Source organism: Pleurodeles waltl, chromosome 4_2 (assembly GCF_031143425.1).
Source record: "Pleurodeles waltl isolate 20211129_DDA chromosome 4_2, aPleWal1.hap1.20221129, whole genome shotgun sequence".
Lineage (NCBI taxonomy): Eukaryota > Metazoa > Chordata > Amphibia > Caudata > Salamandridae > Pleurodeles > Pleurodeles waltl.
In genome coordinates, this window is record NC_090443.1 from 928966606 (window position 1) to 928990837 (window position 24232).

The following is a 24232-nucleotide window of genomic DNA, read 5'->3' on the forward strand; positions in this document are numbered from 1 at the left end:
AATGTACGAGGGAAATTGTGCCCTCGGGGTAGTTTGCCATCATTGTAAACAAGCTTTATTAATCATGAAGTATTGAAAATGTAGTAATCCGTCATAATTGCAAATGTATGCCATGATTTCTTGTTTGAAAACTGTTTTGCTTAGCTTAAATTTAGTGCAGGCTTTGGCCTAGTTGCCTGGTCTCAAATTCTAACTGCGTGGTTTTTCCTTGAACTAATGAAACATATATTCTTGCTTGAAGTTGTATTTTTCCAGTAGAGCTGACTGGTACACTTATCTCCAAGGTTTCGTACTAGGCAGGTTTCATCCCCTTTGATACAAGGTCAGTCTCTGCAGGTGCAGACAATGAAGGTACAGATAGTAAAATAATTGGCAAACCATGTTACAATTTGTGTTCCAAGGCTCCAAGGACAGTGTATGCATAAATGAGCGCTAGAAAAAGACAATTTTGATTGGACAATTTGAAGCCAACCTATGAACCCTCCAATGGAAGACCCTGCAGAATTTGGAATGTTTCTTACTTAAACCCGCTGGACAAAGAGAAGTCAGCCATTTTCCTCGATGCCAGTTTGAAGCCTGATGCCAGACTCCATTTTGGACGACACCCTGATGCCCTTTTCTCTATCTGAGAGAAAGAGACTTTAAGAATTCTCACCCTAGAGACTTTAACTTTGATTTGCCCCCGTCTTGCCCATGCAGTAACTATGCCCCATTGTCCTTGCCGCTGCAAGGAAGCTTGCCCTTAACTTTGCCCCTTTGAAATTTGCCCCATGCTGATCAACCGGTACCTGAAGGACGAAGACTTTTCTTGAATGCTGATTGTATTTGGTAAATATGAAAGGATAAATGTATTATGCATTGTGTTTTTCCTTTTAGGTACCAACTGCTATTTTGATAGGGTCCTAGCTAGAAGTTTTCCAAATTTGTGTTGACTAAATTCGTTTTGCATGAAGTCCCACATGCCAATGCTAATTAGAGGTTAGTCGAGGTATTCATTCGATGTATCATGCTAATTTGAAATCTTGTTATGCTGACCAATGTATGAAATTAGTCAAATACAGTTAGTCATATTAGTGATTTGCATTGCGATAACAGAGTGTATCATTATTCAGATTTTGCGTAGATTACGTTTCTTCCGCCGTTATGGACAGCTAGTAATGTTCATATACATATATCAATTGGTTTTGAGACATATATACATCGTGCTAGCTTTGTTAATATAGGGAAATAAATTCACTAACTTTTAATAAACTGGTGTGGTTATTCATGACTGAAAGGTCTGGTGCGCCGAAATACCAACTGTTATTGATTTCTGATGTGCTATATTGATCTATTAATTGAGTATTGATTACCGATTGCAATAGTTATTGATTATTGATCTGAGCGACTCGACTATTTTAGGATGAGGAGAGCCCGACTCGGTTAAAAGATTCACCGACCTCCAACGTGTCCAGGTACAGGTAATTTATAAGGGCTGGATGTGTTATCAACTCTCACCATAAAGCAGCGCAGGGGGTTAATATGCCTGCTGCAAAGAAAGTCTACCAACATATTACAGAACGGTATTTAAACTGGACGGCTTGCTGGGTTTCTCCTTTTGTGACAGAGATCACTTTGTTACGCGTGGTTCAGCTGCACCTGGCGCTGAGGTTTGGTATGGAGGGTGGTCATTATTTAGAAATAATAGGTTTAAAACTGTGCTTAATTTGTAAATAAAAAACGTGCCGGTGCCCAAAGCTCTCCTCTAAAACACGCGGCTGTTGCACTTAAATATGCGAGCACAGATTACTGATGCAGCATAATCCTAAAACCATCTCAGGCCTCTCTAATCCATTGACAGCCACTTTCTGCCCCTCCAGCTCACTCTCGCAGTTTTCTGCTTTCTCCCTGTGTGACGCTTTTTCATTTTTCTCTTCCTCCCTCTTTCCCGTATGTGTCTTTTGCTCGCAGTAAATGCCTGATGTAGAAAACTAAACACGGCCCTAAAAATATAAGTGCCTGTGTCCCACACCGGGAACCACCCGCTCAAATTAAGCACTGGTTTAAAAGCACCTGAGGCAGAGTTCGAGTTTCTATTTGTCTGCTCCCATAGACTTTATTGAATGATTTTGGTCTCGAGAAAGTGTCACTCTAAGTGTCACTCACATTCATTGAAATGTCACCCATAAATAATTACACTGAAATTATGAAAATGTCACAAATAGCAATCTGAAACTTTGGCAGCTATGGGTGGCCGGGCTTGATACGTTTTAATACAACATTTACTCCCCTAATTTTCAAAATAATACGTTGGCAACCTGAGCGTTCGGTCTACCACATGGATGTACCTATAAAACACACAGGCGTTCAGTCTGCTGCAGGAATGTGCGATCACATTTTTGGAATTTTGGAAGAAAAACAACATGATATAAATTATACATGGTGCGCTACAGCGTTACTCTAGTTGCGACTGAACAATTTAGTAAAACTGAGTGTTTTGACGATCCGTTTCCAGCAGGTGGCGCTGTGCCCGTCCCTACAGTCCCTTGCGGTAAGTGAGAACTACATGAATGAAAAGCCATCAGGGGTGTGTCTCAAGCTCACCCCGCCCATTTGCCCTGTTCTCGCCCAGCGACACACAAAACCGGGGGAAATCATCAGGGAAAGCACAACAGAGTGAAAGCAGCAACAGCTGCACCATGGCATCTGCACTGAGCGCCCTCGGACTGTCACTGGACGTGAGAGGGGTTTTTCAGGCCGCTGCTTTGCTGTGTGTGGCCGGGTTGCTGCTGAAAGCGGTCACGCTCTATCTTCGAAATAGGCGCCTGGCTGCAGGTTTTGCCAGTTTCCCAGGACCTCCTAAACACTGGTTCTTTGGACACGTCAAGGAGGTAAGAAGCGGGAATTTCCCATCGCGGTGACTCCTTCAGTTTAGTAAGCATAGGCGTTGCTGTTGCCGTGACTTCTTAAAGCAACAGCAGCGAGTTGAGATGTCCACTCAAGTGACGGAGAAGGGCGCAGGAAACGCTACATTTCTTGGGGCACAGGGACAGCCGCGCGGAGATCCAAGACAGGGGTCTGGTTTGGCTGCAGTTTCTAAAGCACGAGCTGAGCCATCAACAGGTGTAAATTGGGATATATATAGTGACAAAAATAATAGCTTTAAAACAGAAAAGTGGGCTTTTGGACATTTTAAAGTGTATTTTTCAACACTCCTCACAGTCTTAATTACGTCCATACGGGTATATTACCGAACTAAGTGGATTTTATTGAAATTAATGTGTTTTTAAAAATGAAATATTCAAGAATACCCCATGCCTTGACAATGTTGTCACGAGTTACCCAGAGTGTTTCACTTTGTCAAGCTCTCTGTTCAGATAGCTTATATTGGTATTAAGTTTGAAGCTTAATTTTATATTAACTATGCATAAGTGTGGTTTTTGTAGAGCACAGGTCGTGTATTGAATTACTTTAACACACTCTCAAACTTGATGGTTTAGGAAAATTACTATTAGTGAAATAAAGTGATTGGCTGTGGATCACACAATGCGGTCAAGTGGAGTAGCCAATATTTGAGTCCAGGATTGTATAGTGTGCAGTTCAGGGCCTATAGGGTTAAATCCTATATTTTCTCCTTAAGCCCCACACCACAGCTTTGTGTTTAGTTATTTAAATAATGTTATTCAGTGAATGTTGGTCTATGCAGTTCAATAAATACGCTCATCAGGATTTATAAAGCGCAGCTAATCACTCAGTTGGGTATCCAGGCACTTGCAGGTCCCAGAGGCTTATTCGAACAGCCAGGTCCTGAGGGCCATTCGGAAGTGAGGTGATGGCCCGGAGGTGCATGGAGAGGCTGTTCCAAGTTTTTGATGCGATGTGAGAGAAGGAGTATCCTCCACTTCTGCTTCAGTAGATGGGGGAGTATGGGAAAGTGAAAGGGAGGCAGAGCGTAGTCTTCTCAACGGTTGGTGGAAGTTCAGGCAGTGGTTGATGTACGCAGGTCCTTGGTTGTGTAGAGGTTTGTGTGCGTTGGTCAGCAGTTTGAATTGGCCTCTCTTCTGTACGGGGAATCAGTGGAGTTGCCTGAGGTGGGGTGTGATGTGGGTTCATCGGGGAAGCCCGAGGATGAACCTGGCTGCGGCGTTCTGTCTGTAGTCTCTGTAGCAGGTGTGTGGCGATTCCTACATAGAGGGCGTTGCCGTAGCCCAGTTGGCTGATGATGAGGGCCTGTGTCACAGTGCGTCTCATGTGTAGGGTAGGTAGCCACTTGATCTTAAGTAGCATACACAAAGTGAGTAAGCAGAGGGAGGAGATGGCGTTGATCTGTGCTTTTATGGTGAGCTTGTTGTCAGTGATGATTCCAAGGTTTCTGGCGTGGTGGGAGGGATTGGGTGCGGGTCCTAGGTCTAATGGCCACCAGGAGTCGTTCTATGTGTTGCTGCTGCTGCTGAGCAGCCGTCAAGTTCTGCAAATGTTGAATGTTCTGGAGAGAGGTATTGGGGTTGGGAGTTTCGGATGCATCAGGACTGATATGTTCCAGCTAGAGGAGGATGTGAAGGGGTACGGATGTTCAGCTAAATTATTTGTAAAGGGCAGCACTGATGAGCTCCATTGAGGAGCAGCTACCCATCAGCCATCTTGAATCATCTTTGAGAAAGCTAGGAGAGATGGGGGAGACCTCTGAGACCCTTACCTTTAGATATTCATTACTCTGCTATATTAAAACACAGCCACATTTTTAGGTCGAGTGTGCAAGCGCTTTGACCTGTTGTAAGTATTGTGGGCTTTTAACCATGCCCATCTCACATCCATCACTTTCATTTGTTCCTGAGCTTGCCTTTCAAAAATACCTTGATGTAATTGGTAAATGCTCTACGTTTGTCCCGCCTTGAGGCTGTTTTTGTCAAGCCTTGCTGACTGCCCCTGTTACATGGAGTATTGCACGACTGCCGATATTCTTCGGAGTGGGTGAACTTTTATTTTTTTCTTTTGTCTCTCCCCTTAGTGCTGCATGGTGGCCAGCACACTCCCAGCGTGAATAGGCAAACTCAATCTGCAGTATTGGAGTGCTGGTCACAGTGTTCACAGTCACCTAATCAGTCATTTCTTGTGCCTGCCCCCTTAAAATACTTGAAATTGATAAATGCTTTACGTAAAACAGAAATATTGGAAACGAAAGCAGCTCTCCTGGCTCAGCGGGAAAGCCGATACTACAATATTCACTGCAGTCAGGAAACTCGCCCCATAATGCTTTGCAGGGCATTACTTTTACAAAACATGTTTGCTCATAACTCAGCTTGTGGTGGTGCTTGAACAGGGGTCTCCACCCTTTTCTCTAGTAAGAGTTACTTCTGATCAGTGAAAATGATTGCGAGCTACTGAAGGATAAACAAATTGTGCATTATTACCAGACACCCTCACCCCCAGACTCCTTGACTATAAGCCTCATTCCGTAGAGCCAAATCATATGGTTTGAACAAAATACTTTGACTAGTGGCTGCCATCTGTGTCAGTGAGAGGATGTATGGGGATGTCTTTGGGGATGTATGAACATGTATAACACAAACATACAAAAACATTTTTAAATTGGAAAAATTGAAAGTACAAACATGTGAAACATCTTCTTTTACTTTATTTTTCTCCTTTTTAAAAAAAAGAATGACTGTATTTTCTAATTTATAAATATGGTAGAGTGCTGCACTGGGAACAAGAGACATGCTGTTTGTAAATGCAACACTTTAGAAAAATAAATTGAGAACATTAAAATGAAAAGTTAACTTAATCATAAGGTAACTTTTCATTTTAACTTTATCCAATTTAAAAGTATTGAGAAACACCATTTTGTTCCTACCCCCAATATTGAGCTTACAAGGACTTTTATTTAAGAGTTCAATAGCTTAGTGCTTCAGTTCTTCACCTCTGTGACCTGGGTCATGAATCTGACTCTAGCACTTCTCCTTATCAGGTCCTGCTATCTGCAGCCTGATGATAATAATGCTAAATAGACACAGCATTCCCTTAACTTTAACAGGAAAAAAATGTGACCCTGTGCTTACTTAAAAATTAACTCCAGGCTGTGAGCTACTCTGAAGGTATCTGGGAGCTACTGGTAACTCACTATTGACTGGTTGGAGACACCTGTCCTAGGACAATGGGACCATCTATGAAACATTTAGCACAACATGCTCTTTCTGTCTACATCGTCTCTGGGTCACCACACTTGGTTAGATGGGACCCCAAAATAATAACCCCTCCTACCATTTGGTGGCTTTTAAAGCGCTCTCATGGCTGGAACTTTTCTTTTACAGCTGGGAATAGCTTGTGTTTTAAGGGGCTTGTTTGTAATATCATTGCTATAGGCCTGCTGCCCTTGAAAATTTGTAATACCTTATGCCCTCCAGGACCTAAATATATGGTTACACTACATTATTTAATGCAATTTTATTTTTGTGTGGTTATGCCTTCTAGGGGTTAACTATATAGTTACATGGCCATGTTTTTTACAAATGCTATTTTCATTGTGGTGTCCTGTAGGGGTTGTTCTAAGCATTACAGTCATACCAACATACTAAAATATTCCCGGCGCGGAAACTTGAGCCATAATGCTTTGCAGGGTATTAACTTCACAAAACATTTTTGCTCATTACTCAACCTGGGGTGGTCCTAGGACAGTGGGACCACTTCCAAAACATAGATCACAATGCACTCTTTCTTTCTACATCATCTCTGGGTCCCCACACTATGTTAGTGAGGACTCTAAAATAATAACCCCTCCCACCATTCATTATCTGTTTAAGCTCTCTCATGACTCAAACTTTTGTTTTACAGCTGGGAGAAGTTATATTTTATGGGCTTTGTTAGTAATATCCTTGCAATGGGCCTGCTAGCCTTGAAAATGTGTAATGCACTATGCTCTCTAGGGGCCAAATATATGATTACACTGCATTATTTTCTTCCATTCTTTTTTCATGTGGTTATGCTCTCTAAGGGCTGACTATATGGGTACATGACCATGTTTCTTTCACATGCTACTTTTATTGTGGTGTCCTCTAGGGGCTGTTCTGAGCATTGCAGTCAACATGCTATAATATTCATGGCATGGAAATTTGCCTCCTAATGTTTTGATGGGCAGTACTTTTACAAAACATTTTTGCTCATAATTCAGCCTGTGGCGGTCCTAGGACAATGGGACCACCTTCAAAATGCTCTTTCTGTCTACATCATCTATGGGTCCCCACACTAGGTTAGTGGGGACCTCAAAATAATAATCCCTCTCACCAGTCAGTATCTTTTAAGCTTTCTCATGGCTAGAACGTTTGTTTTACATCTGGGAGAAGTTTTGCAGTAGGCCTGCTAGTCCTAAAAACACCCTCTTGAGGCTGAGTATATGGTTGCACTTCATTATTTCCTCCCGTTTTTCATGGGGTTATGCCCTATAGGGGCTAACAATATGATTACATGACCATGTTTCTTACAAATGATATTTTGTTATGGTGCCCTCTAGGACACTTTTGAGCGTTACAGTCTAATGCCAAACGTTTATTTCTAATAAAGTTTTACATGATAATTGTATATGTTTGAATAATCTCTCCTTATTACAATTATGACCATGATTCAGGCCAACTTGACATCCTTGTTTCACTATGACTGTTTGAACACTTGTGATATGTTTGGGTGACCCTTCTAGTTTATTTCTCTGCTATAGCTGTCTTGTGTCTTTTTTTGGGGAGTTGTGTTAGCCAGAAAGCAACTCTGATGGTGAGGTGGTGAATGGGTATTTTATTGGAATTAGCATGGCAGATTTAAATTAGGATGCTAAATGGGAACAGTTTCATTTTTTTGCTGCAGATAGAGGAAGAGGGTAAATGGAAGTGCTTTAGTTCTATGCAGGGCCACTGGAATTATATAACAGGAAAAGACGAAATTATGAGGCAGGGTTGACGAATTTATGTAGCAAGAAAAGTCCACTTATGAATTTACAATGCCAATAGCTCTAAATCAAGCAAATATGAGACCTATTGTATTGCAAATGCTTGTTGATTTTCTCCCTGTTCCAAGGAATGAAGCACTACATGTACCCAGTATGTGAAGTGTATCAACATATGATCTATAGTGTTGAAAGTCATTAATCTTTTAAGCATCATCAACAGTAAAGTTGAACCCTTCACTACCTCCTGACATCTGTAGCCGGTGTATGTTTTTAACTGCATGAGTGGATAAATCTTACTAGATTGACTTTAACATGAATGAATTCCAGCAGCAGATCACAAATAAGGAAAGTATAACTCTCGCAAGCAAAGTGCTAGATAATTCAATAGTATACCATTGTCTCCACAGTGTACTTAAGATCAATTAAGATTTGTCACTAATGTATTTAAAGCTTAACATATTTTTATTATTTATTTTTGCATTATTATTAAATTTATTTCCTGAACATATGTTCGCTAGAAAAGGCATCTTGATGCTATGCACAAAGAGAACAACATTACATCTGATTACAAAACGTGTGCATTTTGAGATTTTGCTTGAAGCATAAATTAGCTAAAATTGGCAGAACAGCATATTCCCAAAGCAAACTAATTCCATAGCAGGGGCCCCAATAATTAGAAAGCTTCACCGCCACTTCAAGCATGCTTTTTCATGGAAATTTTAACAGAAGTGATCTCCAGACCACAGGGTTTTCACAAGCACACAAGAGGTCAAATTAAGTAATAGAAAACCATGTCCTGTCTTAGAGTGCAGGGTACATGAGACAGAGAAACTTGAACTAGATTTTCTGCATGACTGGGAGTCAATGGAGGGAGCAATGAGCTAGTGAGAAGATGTCCTTACAGTCCTCACACATTCCTCACTACCAGAACCCAAAGAGAGTGAGGTTTTGAGATGCCATACTTCGGAAGGCCAAGGGAGATCGCATTGCAGTAATGTCAATGTTACAGCGCACATACCCCAACACTGGAGACATGTTTGTCTGATGAATGAGGGGTAGATGTTCTTCAGCATCTTTATTTGAAGAAAGCCTGCACATCAGACCTGTTAAATTTGTGATAAAAGTTTGGAAGTGTCCCAGTCAAACAATATGCCTAATCTCTTGATGACCAAAGCAGGCATGGGAAAAACTTCCTGCTAGAATAAATTCTCACCAAAACATTAGCAATTAATGTTTCCATGTTCAGTTTTAGAATGTTGGAAGAAATACACCTCTAGGTTCCCTGTAGATGCACCTCAAGCTGCCGTGTACAACTGGCAGACTTATGATCCAGTTTTATCATGAGCTGTATAGCTTGTCAGAGTAAAATAAGGTGTCCAAACAACCTAATTAAGTCAGCCGGCAGCTTGATGTAAAGGTTAAACAGAATGGGTAATAGGGCAGAGTCTAAAGGGACTCTGAAGGGCATCCTCATCTTTGGTGGCTCAATGAGGTAAACAAAATTGACTAAGTATGATTCTCCAGAAAAGAAGAAAACGTCTGCAGAGCAGACTCTTCCTACCAGCGATGCCAAGGCAGTCATTGAGGATGGAATGGGTAACACTGAGTTGGTCTCCTCAAAAAGATAAAGCAGTTTGAAGGCCACTTTGTCACCTTCATCACACCAGGTCCAAAGCTCTTCTGAAGTTGCCACTAGTACAAATTCTGTACTGTGGTGGCTACAATATACGTGGTATCCTTATTATTTCTGAGAGATTACAGTGGTGTGGTTTTGAAAGACAACTGAAAACTGTGAATGCGTCACTACGTTTGAATGCTGTTGCTTGACTCACACTCTTAGGTTGATCTGGTCCAAGACATGTTCACTTTTGTGTAATACTCATATCCCGAGAACCAGGGGAATCTGGCGACCCTCGTGTATCCCAATTTGGGAGCCAACATGAGATTGCGATCAAATTGGGATCTCCCATTTTTGATGTAGCTTCCACACACCTGCAGTCGTTCAAGGACACCCTTGTCCAACGAAAATTATCATGAAGTGGCAATCATGTGAAACTGTGGTGTGCAAACACTAATGCTACTTGTTATACCTAAATCTGGGAAAGAGTCTAAAATACCATACCTGGTATCTACAGCACAATGCAGTTTTGCATGGGTTGCTCAGGAGAGTATTTGTAATATGATAATTATAATACACTAGAGAGATTGGAAACCGTACACCAGTTGCTAGTTGCAGCTGTGCTGGCATTACGAGTTTGTGGTCTTATTAGGTTTCAGGTTTATAGCTCTAAACATTCAGTCCCACTCTCACTCCCAACAAAAGGCTGTTTTTCGTGTGATTACCGCCAGCGGACGATTATCGTCTGTGAACTCAGAGAGGAGTTGGCACAGGGTTCCAATCCTGAGCCGTCTCTCTTTACACCTGGAACGAGAATGATGCCTTCAAACAGTGACATAATGCAAAATGATGGGCCACCCTACAGAATGTGATGAGGGTCCAGCACGTTTCCCATGTTTCAGATATATTAATTGGCCTTGGGCTGAACGCACCCACCTTGAAGGGTTAAAACCATTTTTCTTAACCACATGGGAGAGCCGAGAGCACGGAGAGTCATAACCTGACCTGTAGAAACTAAACCTTCATCGTCCTGGTCAGTTTCAAAGTGTTTTATGGTTTTAAAAAAAGATGATAGTAGTATTTTATGGATATGCAGTTTATACAGCCTCATAAGAACATGGCATCATAGAACCAACCACATAGTTCACATATTGAACCACGGGTGGAAATAGGGGTTTTGGAGGAGGACATTGAAATTTGGAGTTGTGTTTTTTTCTGTTCTTCTTCGTTTATCCCTGAATGTTTATCTCCTTGAAAACGACTAAAAAGAATGGATCCACGAATGCATTGAGAGCCTTAGGAGACAAGATAGTATTAAATTGATGGAGATGTTAACATGGTGTAATAATCCGTGTGTATTCTAGGAGAACTGATTTATCATATTCCTTCAATTCTGCAGTTTAAACAAGATGGAACAGACCTGGCCAAGCTGGTATCATGGACACACAAATACAATTACGGATTTCCCATGTGGATGGGAAATGTCTTTGCATCTTTGGCCATCAATCACCCTGATTATGCAAAAGTTGTCTTTGGCAGAGGAGGTGGGTAATCTAAATATATTCTTTTTTTTCACTTGAGTAAACTATTGGGTTTGAAACTGTTTTGCATTTGTCCTTTTTATTTTCTTTTAATTTGTCGGATCTTCCTGCTATCAATGCATCAGATAACTGAGAATTGCTGTCGGCATAGCACCCTTTTTGAAGAAGGGACCTTCGTTTGTCATCCTCATTTACAGTGATTAGACCTTGGAATGCCGGTTGCTAACAAGGACTTGAGTGCACATTGAATTGCTTGATTTTTACTGTTCACACTTCCTAAACGTGTGGAGGGACGCGGGTGAGATATGAGTTGAGGTGTGCAATTTTACTGTGGGTATAGACAGCTCTGGAATGTCCGATGAATGGAGATTGTGGGTTACTGTAGATGTGTTAGTTCCACGTGGCCTGTTTACAGTGTATTTATTTTGGAGATGTATGTCCGTTGGAGTATGGACAGTGGGACAAGTCATAAAAAATCAAGATACTCTTCAATGCCTCTATTGCTTTTATAAAGGAGGGTGAATGGTTCTAGGTGTTGATCCACACGGTCATATGTGTAAGTGTACACGAGAGTGTCCTCTATGCTGAATTTATTGGGGTGCTTCTAGGAAGTATGTTGGTGTGTATCGTGACAATTTTTTAGTTTGGGAATATTTTGCCAAATAAAAGGCTTGGGTGGTGTGCGCATAAGGGAGCAAGAGCTTTCCCTCGCCATTTGCCGGTATGTCTTGATCGCAGGTGTGTTCTGGTATTGTTGAATGGAAAGTTATGTCAGATGTTCGATGAAATTCATATCATGAGATATTAGGAAAAAGCTGGGTGCATGTGGAAGGACTCTCCATAGAGTACCGATTGGGAGGATGTGTGGTTGGGTGGTGTGTTCACAAAATAATTATTCTCTAAACTCTGCTGCTAATTTAGTCAACTGATTATACCTGACTTGTTATAACGCTTGTACTTCGGAATTTCCCATGTAGCCGTCTGAAGTGATGGTGCCACCACTTTAAACACACTCTCCTCACATGAGCAGTGACAGTGGTTGACTGCGAGTAAGCTTAAATGCATGCTCACGTAAGAATGTATCTTCTGATAGATTCTCAATTGAGTTAGGAGTCAGGAGAATGAAGGAGTAGAATGGAGTGGAGATAAGAACCCAAGGACCTCCCTTCCCTGGCAGATGACCTTCAACACCTGATCATTTAAGATGTGGAGGCTCAATTAAGGGGCACAGTAGAAAGTAGAGAATAGAGAACATGCACCAAACCTATGGAGCAGACAGAGACCTCTTACTGTAAGAAGTATCTCTGCAAAACAAGTGGTTGTCTTGGTCAACATGGTAGAGACCCTGAATGAAGGGAGTGCACCAAGAAATACAACTGGTTGGATAGTCAGGGCACTCTGCACATTAGTTCAAACATTGTACCTGCTTTAATGACTTGCCAGATGTTTTGCATTGCCAGGCTCATTTATGTTTTACAGGACGTTTTAAGGAGGGGTGTTTTGTCAGATGAGACCCTCAGTCAATGCCTTCTTCTAGGTTTCAGGACAGGGCAGCATGGTGGAGCAAGAGGAATTATTATTAAAACATTTGGCAATGTTTTGCCTGAGATTATTTATTCTATTCAGAGTTATACCAGCTGGAATGTAGCACACTTAGAGTTGGACCTACAATTTTCTACTGCAGAGCTAAGCCTGAAGTTAATCATCTCCTTGATTTCGCCTTCATTCCACAGTCTTTTTTTATCCATCCTCCACAGCCCTGCTTTCTCCATTATTGTCAGTCCTGACTATTCTGTCTTGTTCAGATTAGAATTTGTCTATCCACTGCTGCTTAGTTTTCTGTTGCCAGCCTAGATTTGTCAGTCCCACTCGGCCCTGATTTATCTTCATCTCCAGACTGATTTCTACATCTTCCTCAGCCTGGATGTATTCATCGCCCTCAAACTTGAGTTCTCAGGTCTGATTTGTACTGCACCTTCATTCATTAAACCACCTTCAACTCCAGTCTTTACCTGAGGAAGTACGCACTCAAACGTCAGATACCACACACGGTTTAGCTAATGTCTGCAACTTGGGCAGTCACCACATTCCCACTCTTATTCACTGTTCTCTTTACCCACTTTCCCTTATTTCTTTTGATTTACTCTGAATCATTTTAAGGTTGCTCTTATTCACATGTGCTTATATGTGCCTACTCGCATACATAGTGACCCATCTCACACTCACTATGGCTTGAAATCACTCTCCTCTCACTCCCTGATTCTACTCACACACACTAGACCTATTAACATCCCTTTCACTCTTCCCATTTCTGATCACACTCTCACTCCAGTAGAACTGCATGTCAACTTCCTGTGACACCATCTGTGGAGTAGATCTTTCTGCAGCCACACTGCATGCATCCTGAGGTACACCTGTAGACTATGTAATGAGAGAAAGAGAGAGATTTTACTTAATGTACTATCACAGTTTATATGAAAAATCACCTTTCAGCAGATTAGTCTCAGATTGTTGTGTTTCTCGATGGCATATTATGTCTGCTAAGCACTGGGTGGCTGCTAACACCTCCAAGTGTGTGTGCTTTGATTTTTAACACATGGCCAGTAATTGGCTTTTAAGTAAGGCTACTGTAAAACTGTATTGAAACTGTGCAAGTGGTGTAAAATTGAACGTCGCATGTAGGTTGCAGTGCGGGTTTTCATCACGCTTTGAGAGATTTTAAAATCCTGGAACTGCTGTAAGCCAAACTGCTGCATGCACATATCAGAATACACTTTTGTGAGATGTTGACGTGCCTACCTCTAACATTGAATGGGTCACCTGTAGCAGGTGCTTTTGAAAGCCACAAATCCCAGGTGTACAGATGTAGGCATGATTCATGCCGATCTGAAATTAGCCAGTTTCTGCAGTAACAGAAATTATTCAAAATGGCTTCTTAATGCACAATCCCTTCTTCAAAACGAATTTGAGTTTTAGGTTTTTATCACTGTCCAAATCATGGTAAGCCAATAAATAGCTTCTGCCATCGCTCCCCTCCTGTAGTGACAAATTCGATTTTTCCAGCCCAAGAAAATGTCAAGTTTGCACTACTCTGACAATCTGGATCCAATAGGAATGATATGAACTTCGGCACTTCCCTGGTCTGACTGCCACCCACTCACTAAAACAAAAGTGCAGAGAATTCATTCAAGTATCCTGCTACACTGACACGTTTGTTATTTTTAAATTGCACAATCCAGTTTTGTCGCATTTAGCGATAAGTGAAAAAACCCTAAAATAGTTCTTATAGTTTTCCCTCTTTTCGACCCCAAAACTCGTTGCATGCAGGATTTTGAATAAGATTAGTTTACCAAATTTGTTAATCGTGAACAGAAATGACCATTTAATCGGGCTTTAACATGACAGTATAATGTGGAGCCATTGCGTTACCTCAAGTAAGTAGACACTGACTACAAACTGCAGAATTCAAAAATACAATTTGTTTTTACAGATGTTCCATAAATTAAAAAATACTTCAAAAATATAAACCAATTTGTTTTCTCATATATTTTATTTAGAAAAAATGTATACTGAAAGACATTTCTTACTCTTTACACTATTTTATATTCGTTTCACTAGATCCCAAGGGTGCAATGGTGTACGATTTCGTAGTGCCCTGGATTGGTACGTATGGAAATGATTCTAAAATACTTACTGACATTCTATGGCTGAAAATTACAACGGAAAGGAAATTATGCTTTGGTTCATTGTACATTGCCACAAGCTTTAAATTGCAGGATAGATGCCTACAAATATTTGGGGGGATTTTAACTAAATATAGTAATTCTAATATTTACCAATGTTGTTCCATTAAACTACTAAAGGTTTGTCCTTATATGATTTGATTAACACCACTCTTTGGAAGATCTAATGCATTCATGTGGTTTGACTTGTAATGGGGACACCAAAGTTTCATAGTGTAGGAAAATGGCTCCCTGTTGCAGTTACCCCCCACTTTTTGCCTGATACTGATGCTGACTTGACTGAGAAGTGTGCTGGGACCCTGCTAACCAGGCCCCAGCACCAATGTTCTTTCACGTAAAATGTACCATTGTTTCCACAATTGGCACACAGATAAGTCCCTTGTAAAAGGTACCGGTGGTACCAAGGGCCCTGTGACCAGGGAAGGCCCCTAAGGGCTGCAGCATATGTTGTGCCACCCTAAGGGACCCCTCACCTAACACATGCATACTGCCATTGTAGGTTGTGTGTGTTGGTGGGGAGAAAAAGGCAAAGTCGACATGGCATCCCCCTCAGGAAGCCATGCCCACAAAATACTGCCTGTGGCATAGGTAAGTCACCCCTCTAGCAGGCCTTACAGCCCTAAGGCAGGGTGCACTATACCACAGGTGAGAGCATAGCTGCATGAGCAATATGCCCCTACAGTGTTTCAGCAGACTGCCCTAGACTAAAGGACCAAGAAACTCCAGTGAACAGCGGCCCTGTTCACAACCAGCTACTTCTTTGCAACAAGAAGCAACTTTCAAAGACTGCACGTTTCCTGCACCGACACCCCAGACTCGAGATCCAGAGAACAAACAACACAGGGAGGACTCCGCGGCGACTGCGAGCCCGTGAGTAGCCAGAGACGGCCCCCCTGAACCACTACAGCGACGCCTGCAGAGAGAATCCGGAAGCTCCCCCTGACCGCGACTGCCTGTAACAAAGGACCCGACGCCTGGAACCAGCACTGCACCCGCAGCCCCCAGGACATGAAGGAACCGAACCTCAGCGCAGGAGTGACCCCCAGGCGACCCTCTGCTTAGCCCAAGTGGTGGCTGTCCCGAGAAGCCCCCCCCGTGCCTGCCTGCCTGCACCGCTAGAGTGACCCCCGGGTCCCTCCATTGAGACCAACACAAAACCTGACGCCTGCTTTGCACACTGCACCCGGCCGCCCCTGTGCCGCTGAGGGTGTGTCTTGTGTGCCTACTTGTGTCCCCCCCAGTGCTCTACAAAACCCCCTGGTCTGCCCCCCGAGGACGCAGGTACTTACCTGCTGGCAGACTGGAACCGGAGCACCCCTGTTCTCCATAGGCTTCTTTGTGTTTTGGGCACCTCTTTGACCTCTGCACCTGACCGGCCCTGAGCTGCTGGTGTGGTAACTTTGGGGTTGCCTTGAACCCCCAACGGTGGGCTGCCAATGCCCCAGAACTGAGACTTGTAAGTGTTTAACTAACCCCCTAATCTAACCTTTACTTACCTCCCCCAGGAACTGTTGATTTTTGCAGTGTCCACTTTGAAAATAGCTTATTGCCATTTTTACAAAGACTGTAGATAATATTGTTTTCATTCAAAGTTCCTAAAGTATCTAAGTGAAGTATGTTACATTTAAAGTGTTTGATGTAAATCTTGAACCTGTGGTTCTTAAAATAAACTAAGAAAATATATTTTTCAATATAACAACCTATTGGCCTGGAGTACGTCTTTGAGTGTGTGTTCCTCATTTATTGCCTGTGTGTGTAAAACAAATGCTTAACACTACCCTCTGATAAGCCTACTGCTCGACCACACTACCACAAAATAGAGCATTAGAATTATCTATTTTTGCCACTATCTTACCTCTAAGGGGGACCCTTGGACTCTGTGCACACTATTTCTTACTTTGAAATAGTATATACAGAGACAACTTCCTACACATAGGAATTCTTATTAAAGTGATGATCTGCCGTGAATGACTTTCATATCAAAGCATGATATTAGCTTTCTCTTAACTGTCTGTATAGGCAGGTGCTGCCGAGACTGATCCACACAGCTGATAATTAGTGTAAGTAGAAGGATGTCTCAGCTGGAGGGTTTGCAGTGTTTGAAACAACTGTCCAGGTCACTGTCCACCTTACTACTTTACTTCCGGTGCATTTAGGACCAGATGTATTAAACTTGTTTGCAGTCGCAAAAAACGATTTCCCATGTACAAAACTCGTTTTAGGAGATGATAAAGTTTTAGCGACTCCTAAAATGGGATTGCGGCCAGATATAGAATGGCAACTTGTAAGGGTCTTGTTGGCTCTATTGCAATTCAATACCAGGAGTGGGCAACCATTGAAAAGTTACCATTTCCTAACTAGGGGGTTGCAAAAGAAAGGTGCCCCCTTTGGGCCTGTTTGTGACATAGGGTGCAAGTTTCAAAGGGAATATTTATTAGTCCAGGAGACCACTCCCAACTTTTACTAAAGCATTTGAAAAATGAAAACTTTTTTTGTTTTTAAAAGCTACTCCATTTCTTTTAAGGAAGTCAAGCTGTTTTTAAAAAATATATTTTTTCAAATGCAGTCACAGGGGCTGTGGTCTGATGACCCTTGCAGGCCATCATTCATGTAATTGTGGCCAGTCAGAATGAGATGCAATTTGCGATCTGCCTAATTAAAATGTATTAGGTATGTCAGACTGTGATTCACTCTGAAATTGAATTTTGCAAAGTAACTCATTAGTACATAAGTCGGTCTGCAAAATTAGATACTGTCACAAAAAGAGTGGTTGAAAAGTGTGACCACTTTTTGTGACCAGTATCTTGATACATCTAGCCCTTGTTACTAGCCACAGTATAATATTACTCATTAAGTAATCATACCATACAATTACCTGATGGAAATTCCAGTTACAAATGTTTTCTAATGGATCCAGGAGGTGTCCTATTGGGATTTGAACATCTGATGAACTTAAACAGTATTTATTCCAGTGAATGTCAGTTTCATTCCGGAAATGGGAATTTGTGTTGATTTCACTTGGTTTTTAAAAAAAATTTAATTGGTAGTAGTTACTCTTGTATTGTTTCCATTCTAAAATCTGCACTCTAAGCCCGACTCTTGTTCTGTAACTCGATCTTTTTGAAACTGTTTGTGACTAGTGAGATATCATTTGCACTAGTGATTTGTTGCACTTTTGAATGCATTTTCCTATGCCTGTTCTGTTGTGATTCACCATAAAGTTGGCAATAGCAGAATTGCATTTACTGACCGAGATGCCATAAGACTCTATAGAATGGCAACATGGTTACTGGATCATGCATACGTCACACCATTAAGGAGAATGTGACAAAATACTGTTCTTCCATCAGAAGAACCAAAACGTGTACCTATTGTAAGATTCACTGGTGACTGCAGTATTTTCAAAGATAACTATTGTCTCAGCCAACCACACAGTACACCAATGGAAAACCACTTCTCGTTTTTCACTGCTGAAGGACCGAAACAAGAGGTCATACCGATCATGGAGAAAATTGGACTGACTCAGTGACAATTAACAATAACTACAAATACGATCTTCATAACTGCTGCTCAAACTGAAGCTCAAATGCCACTAAATACCCCTCAGTGGGAAAGGCCTTTTGCAGTTCTGTGTTTTATACTCCCAGACTGTGTTGCCCCCCTAAACTGACTACATAGGCCAGCTTTGTAGGAGAAGAGGAGTTATGGGGGACCTGCATAAAATATAGCCAGTCAAAAATATCTAAACTTTGCTTACACTTTACTGCACACACCCCTCTAAAGCGTTTTCCGTCTTTCTGCCACATTCCCATCCTCCTTCCAGGTTTCTCCCACTTCATGCTTTAAACGTGATACCATACAAGTATCTCATACACTTTTTGGGTGTTCCCTCACTCGCGTCCTGTATATAGAAAATGCTTGGCCTCTTCCTGCCCTCCTCTTTTGGGCTCGGTGGTCTCCTCCTTTGGAGTGCGCTGCTCATGCCCTCCATTGTTGAATATGAAGCAAGCATCCTGCTCCACAGCACAGGAAAGATGCTGCTTCCCCTGGATCTGTACAGCAGTGGCGGCCCGTCCTTTAAGGTCAGCCTGACAGACACTCTTCATGTTCAGGTCAGGCAGCCAGGAGTGAGCCATGCGCGATTTGCGCAGACTCCTGGCTGCCTGAGCTGAACTTTGCTGGGCTGAGGAGATCACAACCCCTATGGGCGTGACCTCCTCGGCCCAGCAAAGGTGCCTCGAGGCCCTCCCCTGGGTGACGAGGAAAGCGTCACCCATTGACACTCTCCCTGGGCGCTTCAGGTTTAAGCCCTGAAGTGCCCAGGGCGAGTGTCAATCAGTGACACTTCGTCACAGAGTGGGGTGGGGTTAGCAGTCTCACTGACCCCATCCCACTCTGTGACGAGGCTGGGACTGCTGCCTTCCCTCATTGGCTGACCTAAGGTCAGCCAATGAGGGAAGGCAGCAGTCCCAACCTCCCTGGGACCTGGAGGCTAAAGGTAAGTGTGTGTGTGTGTATGTATGTGTGATATGTTTTACACTGAATGTTTGGTGCGCGGGTGCATGTTTGAGTGTTATGAGTGTTGTTAATTGATGTGAGTGCGTGCGTGCGTGTGTGTGTGAAAGAATGAATGTGTGTGATCTTGTAAAATGAATGTTTGGTGCGTGCGTGCATGTTTGAATGGAATGAGTGTTGTTAATGGATGAGCGTGCGTGTCTGTGTGTGTGTGTGTGTGTGTGTGTGTGTGTGTGTGTGTGTGTGTGTGTGTGTGTGTGTGTGTGTGTGTGTGCCCCGCCCGCCCCCCTCCCAAAGCTGCCGGCCGCCACTGCTGTACAGACCTGAGGAAGGCGCAGTAGCTGGTGAGTCGTTATGCCGCAACATGACCCATCTTTTAGCGACTTCTCCTGATGTCTGTGGACAAGCAAGGTAGAATGGGGGAAGCTATTTGCTGGGTTCTGCAGCTTCTCTCCAGTGCTGGCACATTACATATCATTCTTAGAACTCAGCTACAGGCTCCACACTTCCAAACTGGGGATCTGTGGCTGTGAAGGCTCATTGTGAGAGTACGCCACAGCAATACGCTAATGAATGAAAAATACATTGATTTGTATTGGTGGCATTGTGGGTGAATATGTTTCTTTTAACATACTTATTTCCCAAATAGTTCCAGTCTTTTAGAATATTATCCTGCATTTACCCTCCTGGTGATTCTTCGTCCCATAGGAAGAGGATTGTTGGTTTTGTCCGGGCCAAAGTGGTTTCAGCATCGAAGACTTTTGACTCCTGGGTTTCACTACGATGTTTTAAAACCTTACGTGAAATTGATCTCAGACTCGACCAAAATTATGCTGGTATGGATTTTTATGGCTTTGTTTGCCAACACTACCTTTTATTTATGCACACATTTCAAGGGGGTCCTCAGCACAAAAGTAGGGATGGCTTAATATGGTCTAATGTTGATGCGTGCTTTAAAAACACCACAGTATGATTTAACCTCTGCTTATGTGCATGTATATAGTTTCCGTGCTGTTCTACACAAAGGTATTTATTTAGAACCGTTAAATACCTGCAGGATTTGAGTGTTTACAGAATTGTTTTCTACTGTAAAGGCATTGTAAATGATGTCAGTGACTAGTGATCTTTGTTTTCTCTAGCTAACCTGTAGTGTGGTAATTGCGTGGGATATGAAATTTGCACTAAATATAGCGTTTCCTCTGACTCTGTATGGAGCGGAGGAACCGTGAGTTTGCCAGACAGCATACCATCTGATCTATGATGGATGTGCTACATTTGACAAATAAACCATATGTGCCATTCGGTAATTTGCATGAAATTTGGCAGACTCTTTAACGTGTTTAGCCTACTCTTGTGTGTTTTTTAAAACTACGACACCATGAAGGGGTACCCAGTTCAAAAAAGGGTGGGGCACAACAAAGTTTTAGTTTGCTAACAACTGTGGCATCCTCTGACGAATTCCGATTCAGCATGTTTAATCCTGTGTGGGTGCGGCAAGTTTTGTGTTATTCATCTAGGATGGGGCTAGAGATCTTTCACAACATGATTGATGGAGGGGTGAGGTGGCATTTATGGGTTGGGCAGGGACGCCCACCTTCTTGAAATTGCTACCACCATCTTGAAGCAGGACATGAGTTGTTTGTAAGCTAACATAGGCTAGTGTGACCAAAGGCACTACCGACGTAATGGTTTATACATTTTTTCCTGAATCTGAGGAATTTCTCTTAGAAGCCTAAGTGACTAGAAGCGAGCTCCAGAGGGTAGAGTACCTTCTTGTATATTAAAAATTCCCTCCCACATATCCTCTCACCTTTGACCACTCACTGTGTCCGTCCCCGGTGTGGGAATAATTCACTGCTCATTGCGTTGAACCAGATCCAGCTCCTAGGTGGACCCAAGCCCAATTCCCCATAAATAAAATAGGCTTTTATATATCTGCATCACTTTCAGCAATCCAGGAGCTCAACTTACTTTTGGCCCCACATCCTCTCTAGGCAACAGTCCTCCGGGGAAGGAGGTTTTGCTTCATCTTCAGCCCCTCACTATGCATAGAATCTTCCCCCTTTACTCTAGCCCTATTCTCTGTCCTTATTCCTAATACCTATTCCGTGTACTTCTTCCTAATACCTCTTGCAGACTCTCCTATAGTAGTTTTTTTAAATTAATTTCCTTTCAACCAATGTTTCTTTATTTCTTCTAACTTATCACTATTGCTTGACTATTCACTTGAGTTTCATGCACTCAGTTTATCATGCACTCATGGTTTTTAACTCCTGGTTTGAGAAATGCATTGTTCATGAATTTTTATGTTTAAAACCAGTACCTAAAATACCAGTGAGAGAGAAATCCTGGTAGCTTTGTGTTAGAGCCTATAGTATTTAAATGAAATACATTCTGAGAATATTGTTTAAAATGCACTGGTCAAATTATATCCATTGTCAGTTGATGACAGTTTTCTTCTGGTTTGCCTTTTAATTCATAAGCTTGGTGGTTTTATAGTGACTAAAAGTGAAGCTGAGTTGTATCACTTAGTCTGCACTACTTCTCCTTCTACCACTCCCTAAAGTTGAATGCAGGGCCGATTTAATTGATCCCTAGCACAAATATCCCCCTATGTATGGGTTTCACTCTGATACAGTGGCTATTATGTGTCTGTGGAGTGCAGAGGACATAAGGTTGTGGAGGCGGGAGGGCTCATGCGCCACGTCACATGTTTAAGAGGTGATTGTGCTTCAGTTCCTGATGTTGCTGAAATCAACCTGGCAGTCATGTTGTTCAAGGTTTAAATGTGACCTATTATATGTGGGCCTTTGGGGAAGGATGGTGGGGAGGGTTGTGAGAGATCTTCCATCCTCTACTATACGTGTGGTACCAGAAGTGAGCACTTTCAGTTATGTCCCATACTTTTTGTCTAGAAAATTGACCACCACAATGATGATCTTTTCTAAAAGACACCTTTTAGAATTACTGAAAAACGTTTGTCTGGCTTCCACTGTCTTACCTACACTGACCAATCGCAGAACTCCTCCAGCTTTCCGTCCTTCTCTTATTCTGTTCATAAATCTGTGAAGCAGTTATTTTGCATCCAGTAGCATATCTTTATAGCTCCCTCCCATGTTGATTTTCATTTTCCCCTCTTTCTACACTTGCATACTGTGAAGTGAGCCCAACAGTTGCTTGGTTGGATGACAGGACATCATGGGATACAATGGCAGTTACTTTAATTCATTTATTTGTATTTACATGCATACTCCTATCCTGTTAGGGGCATCATTAACTTCCTGCTCAGTTCATTGCTTATAATAAAACCCAGTGACCAGATAGACACCCACAGCCATGGAATACTACACACATTCTGTGATGGAGGAGGGAGACCTTCAGGGCTACACAAACCACACTTAAATGCGCCCAGCATTAAGCAACGCAGGACTCAGGAACCTGCTTGCATGCCTGCTCCGCAGGGATAGATGCACTCCTGCTTCCTCTCCATTACCCAACCAAAACAGAAATTCACTTTATTTTTCATACTCGTCTTTTACCTTATGTCTTAATTGCCTAATAAAAATGCACCACATATAGGGCCTGATTATGACCTTGGCGGAGGGGATTTCTCTGTCACAAACGTGACGGATATCGCGTCCGCCGTATTACAAGTTCCATAGGATATAATGGGTTTGTGACAGAGTAATCCCCTCCGCCATGGTCGTATTCAGGCCCATAGTTTCTCCCAGTATATAAACGTTTTGCTCACTTGTTCTGGTGGATTTCATTGCTCTCTGTGTGACTGTTGTGTAGAATCATCATTTGTTATATAATTTACACCTATATTTAACACTTAAAAAAATAACAAGAATGGAACAGTTTAATTGAGTGTTGCATCCAGTCTTCATCTCGGCTTCGCAGCCTCACCTGGAAGTAGCTGCCTTGTGCTTGTGATTTAAAAGCCTCCACTTAAAAGAGAACCTTTACCACAGCAATAAGTGTAAGCATTTTAAATTTCTTCCACTCTAGGATAAGTGGGACAAGCTCATTGATAAAAACAAGTCAGTGGAACTCTTCCAGCATGTCAGCCTAATGACCCTAGACAGCATCATGAAATGTGCCTTCAGCTATGACAGTACCTGCCAAGCAGACGGGTGAGTTTCTTGACTTTTTTCATTTTTGGTGCTAAGGTTTTTAAAGTAATTGTGTGTGTGGGGAGAGGGAGGCATTCTGTTTAGACTGTGATGAAGGGCGACTTTAGCTTTTCTCCACCAAGTTCTGGTACTCACATCCAGAATTCTAACTGTAAGGTGAGGATGGAGGCCGGGATAGCACCAATCCGGTGGTGGGATCCTGACCACAAGCAATAGGACATTCATCCAAAACCTTTTTCAAGTGCTGTGCCATAACTTGCTGCCTGATTATCTCATTTCTGAGGAAAGAAAATGGAGGGTGATTGGATGAATATGGGTTACACCAGTAGGGAGGCCACAGGGAGCGGGAGATGGCTTGCTATGCATGTGTGATGGGCTGGGAGTTGTTTAGAACTCTTCGGGTCTGAAGAAGGGGAGACAGTCCTAGAGCCCACTCCATCTTCAGGCATTTTGGTAATCCTTAGAGTTACCTATCCTCTGGGGGCAAACACATCCCAGCAAACCGGTAACACCATAATTTTCATTTTGCTGGTGAGTGTTTGTGCTCCTCAGAGTAGTAAATTATAATGTTTAAGTCCCGGCCCAATCCCTTGGGAATGGTATGTATTTCTCGGAACTCAGATTTATGGAGACCGTAATGTGAATCACACCATCCACCAGCTATGAGTTCCACCAGACAGAACCAGGGCACCAGTATGGTGTGATTTGCCACGCCACTGTGTGGCCCAGCCACCATTCTCCCAATATGACTTGCCTGCACAGTTCGT

At 42.4% G+C, this 24232-nt stretch overlaps 1 protein-coding gene across 1 annotated transcript in view; it reads left to right on the forward strand.

The window, feature by feature from the left end:
• Positions 1-2608: 2608 nt before the first annotated feature.
• Positions 2609-24232, forward strand: part of LOC138293481 (cytochrome P450 4B1-like) — a 129387-nt gene continuing 107763 nt past the window's right edge. The window contains exons 1-5 of the mRNA XM_069232720.1: positions 2609-2870; positions 10930-11074; positions 14690-14734; positions 20038-20165; positions 23341-23465. Of these exons, the coding sequence (XP_069088821.1) occupies positions 2679-2870; positions 10930-11074; positions 14690-14734; positions 20038-20165; positions 23341-23465 (635 nt within the window). The 5' untranslated portion in view covers positions 2609-2678. The remainder of the gene's footprint in view (positions 2871-10929; positions 11075-14689; positions 14735-20037; positions 20166-23340; positions 23466-24232) is intronic.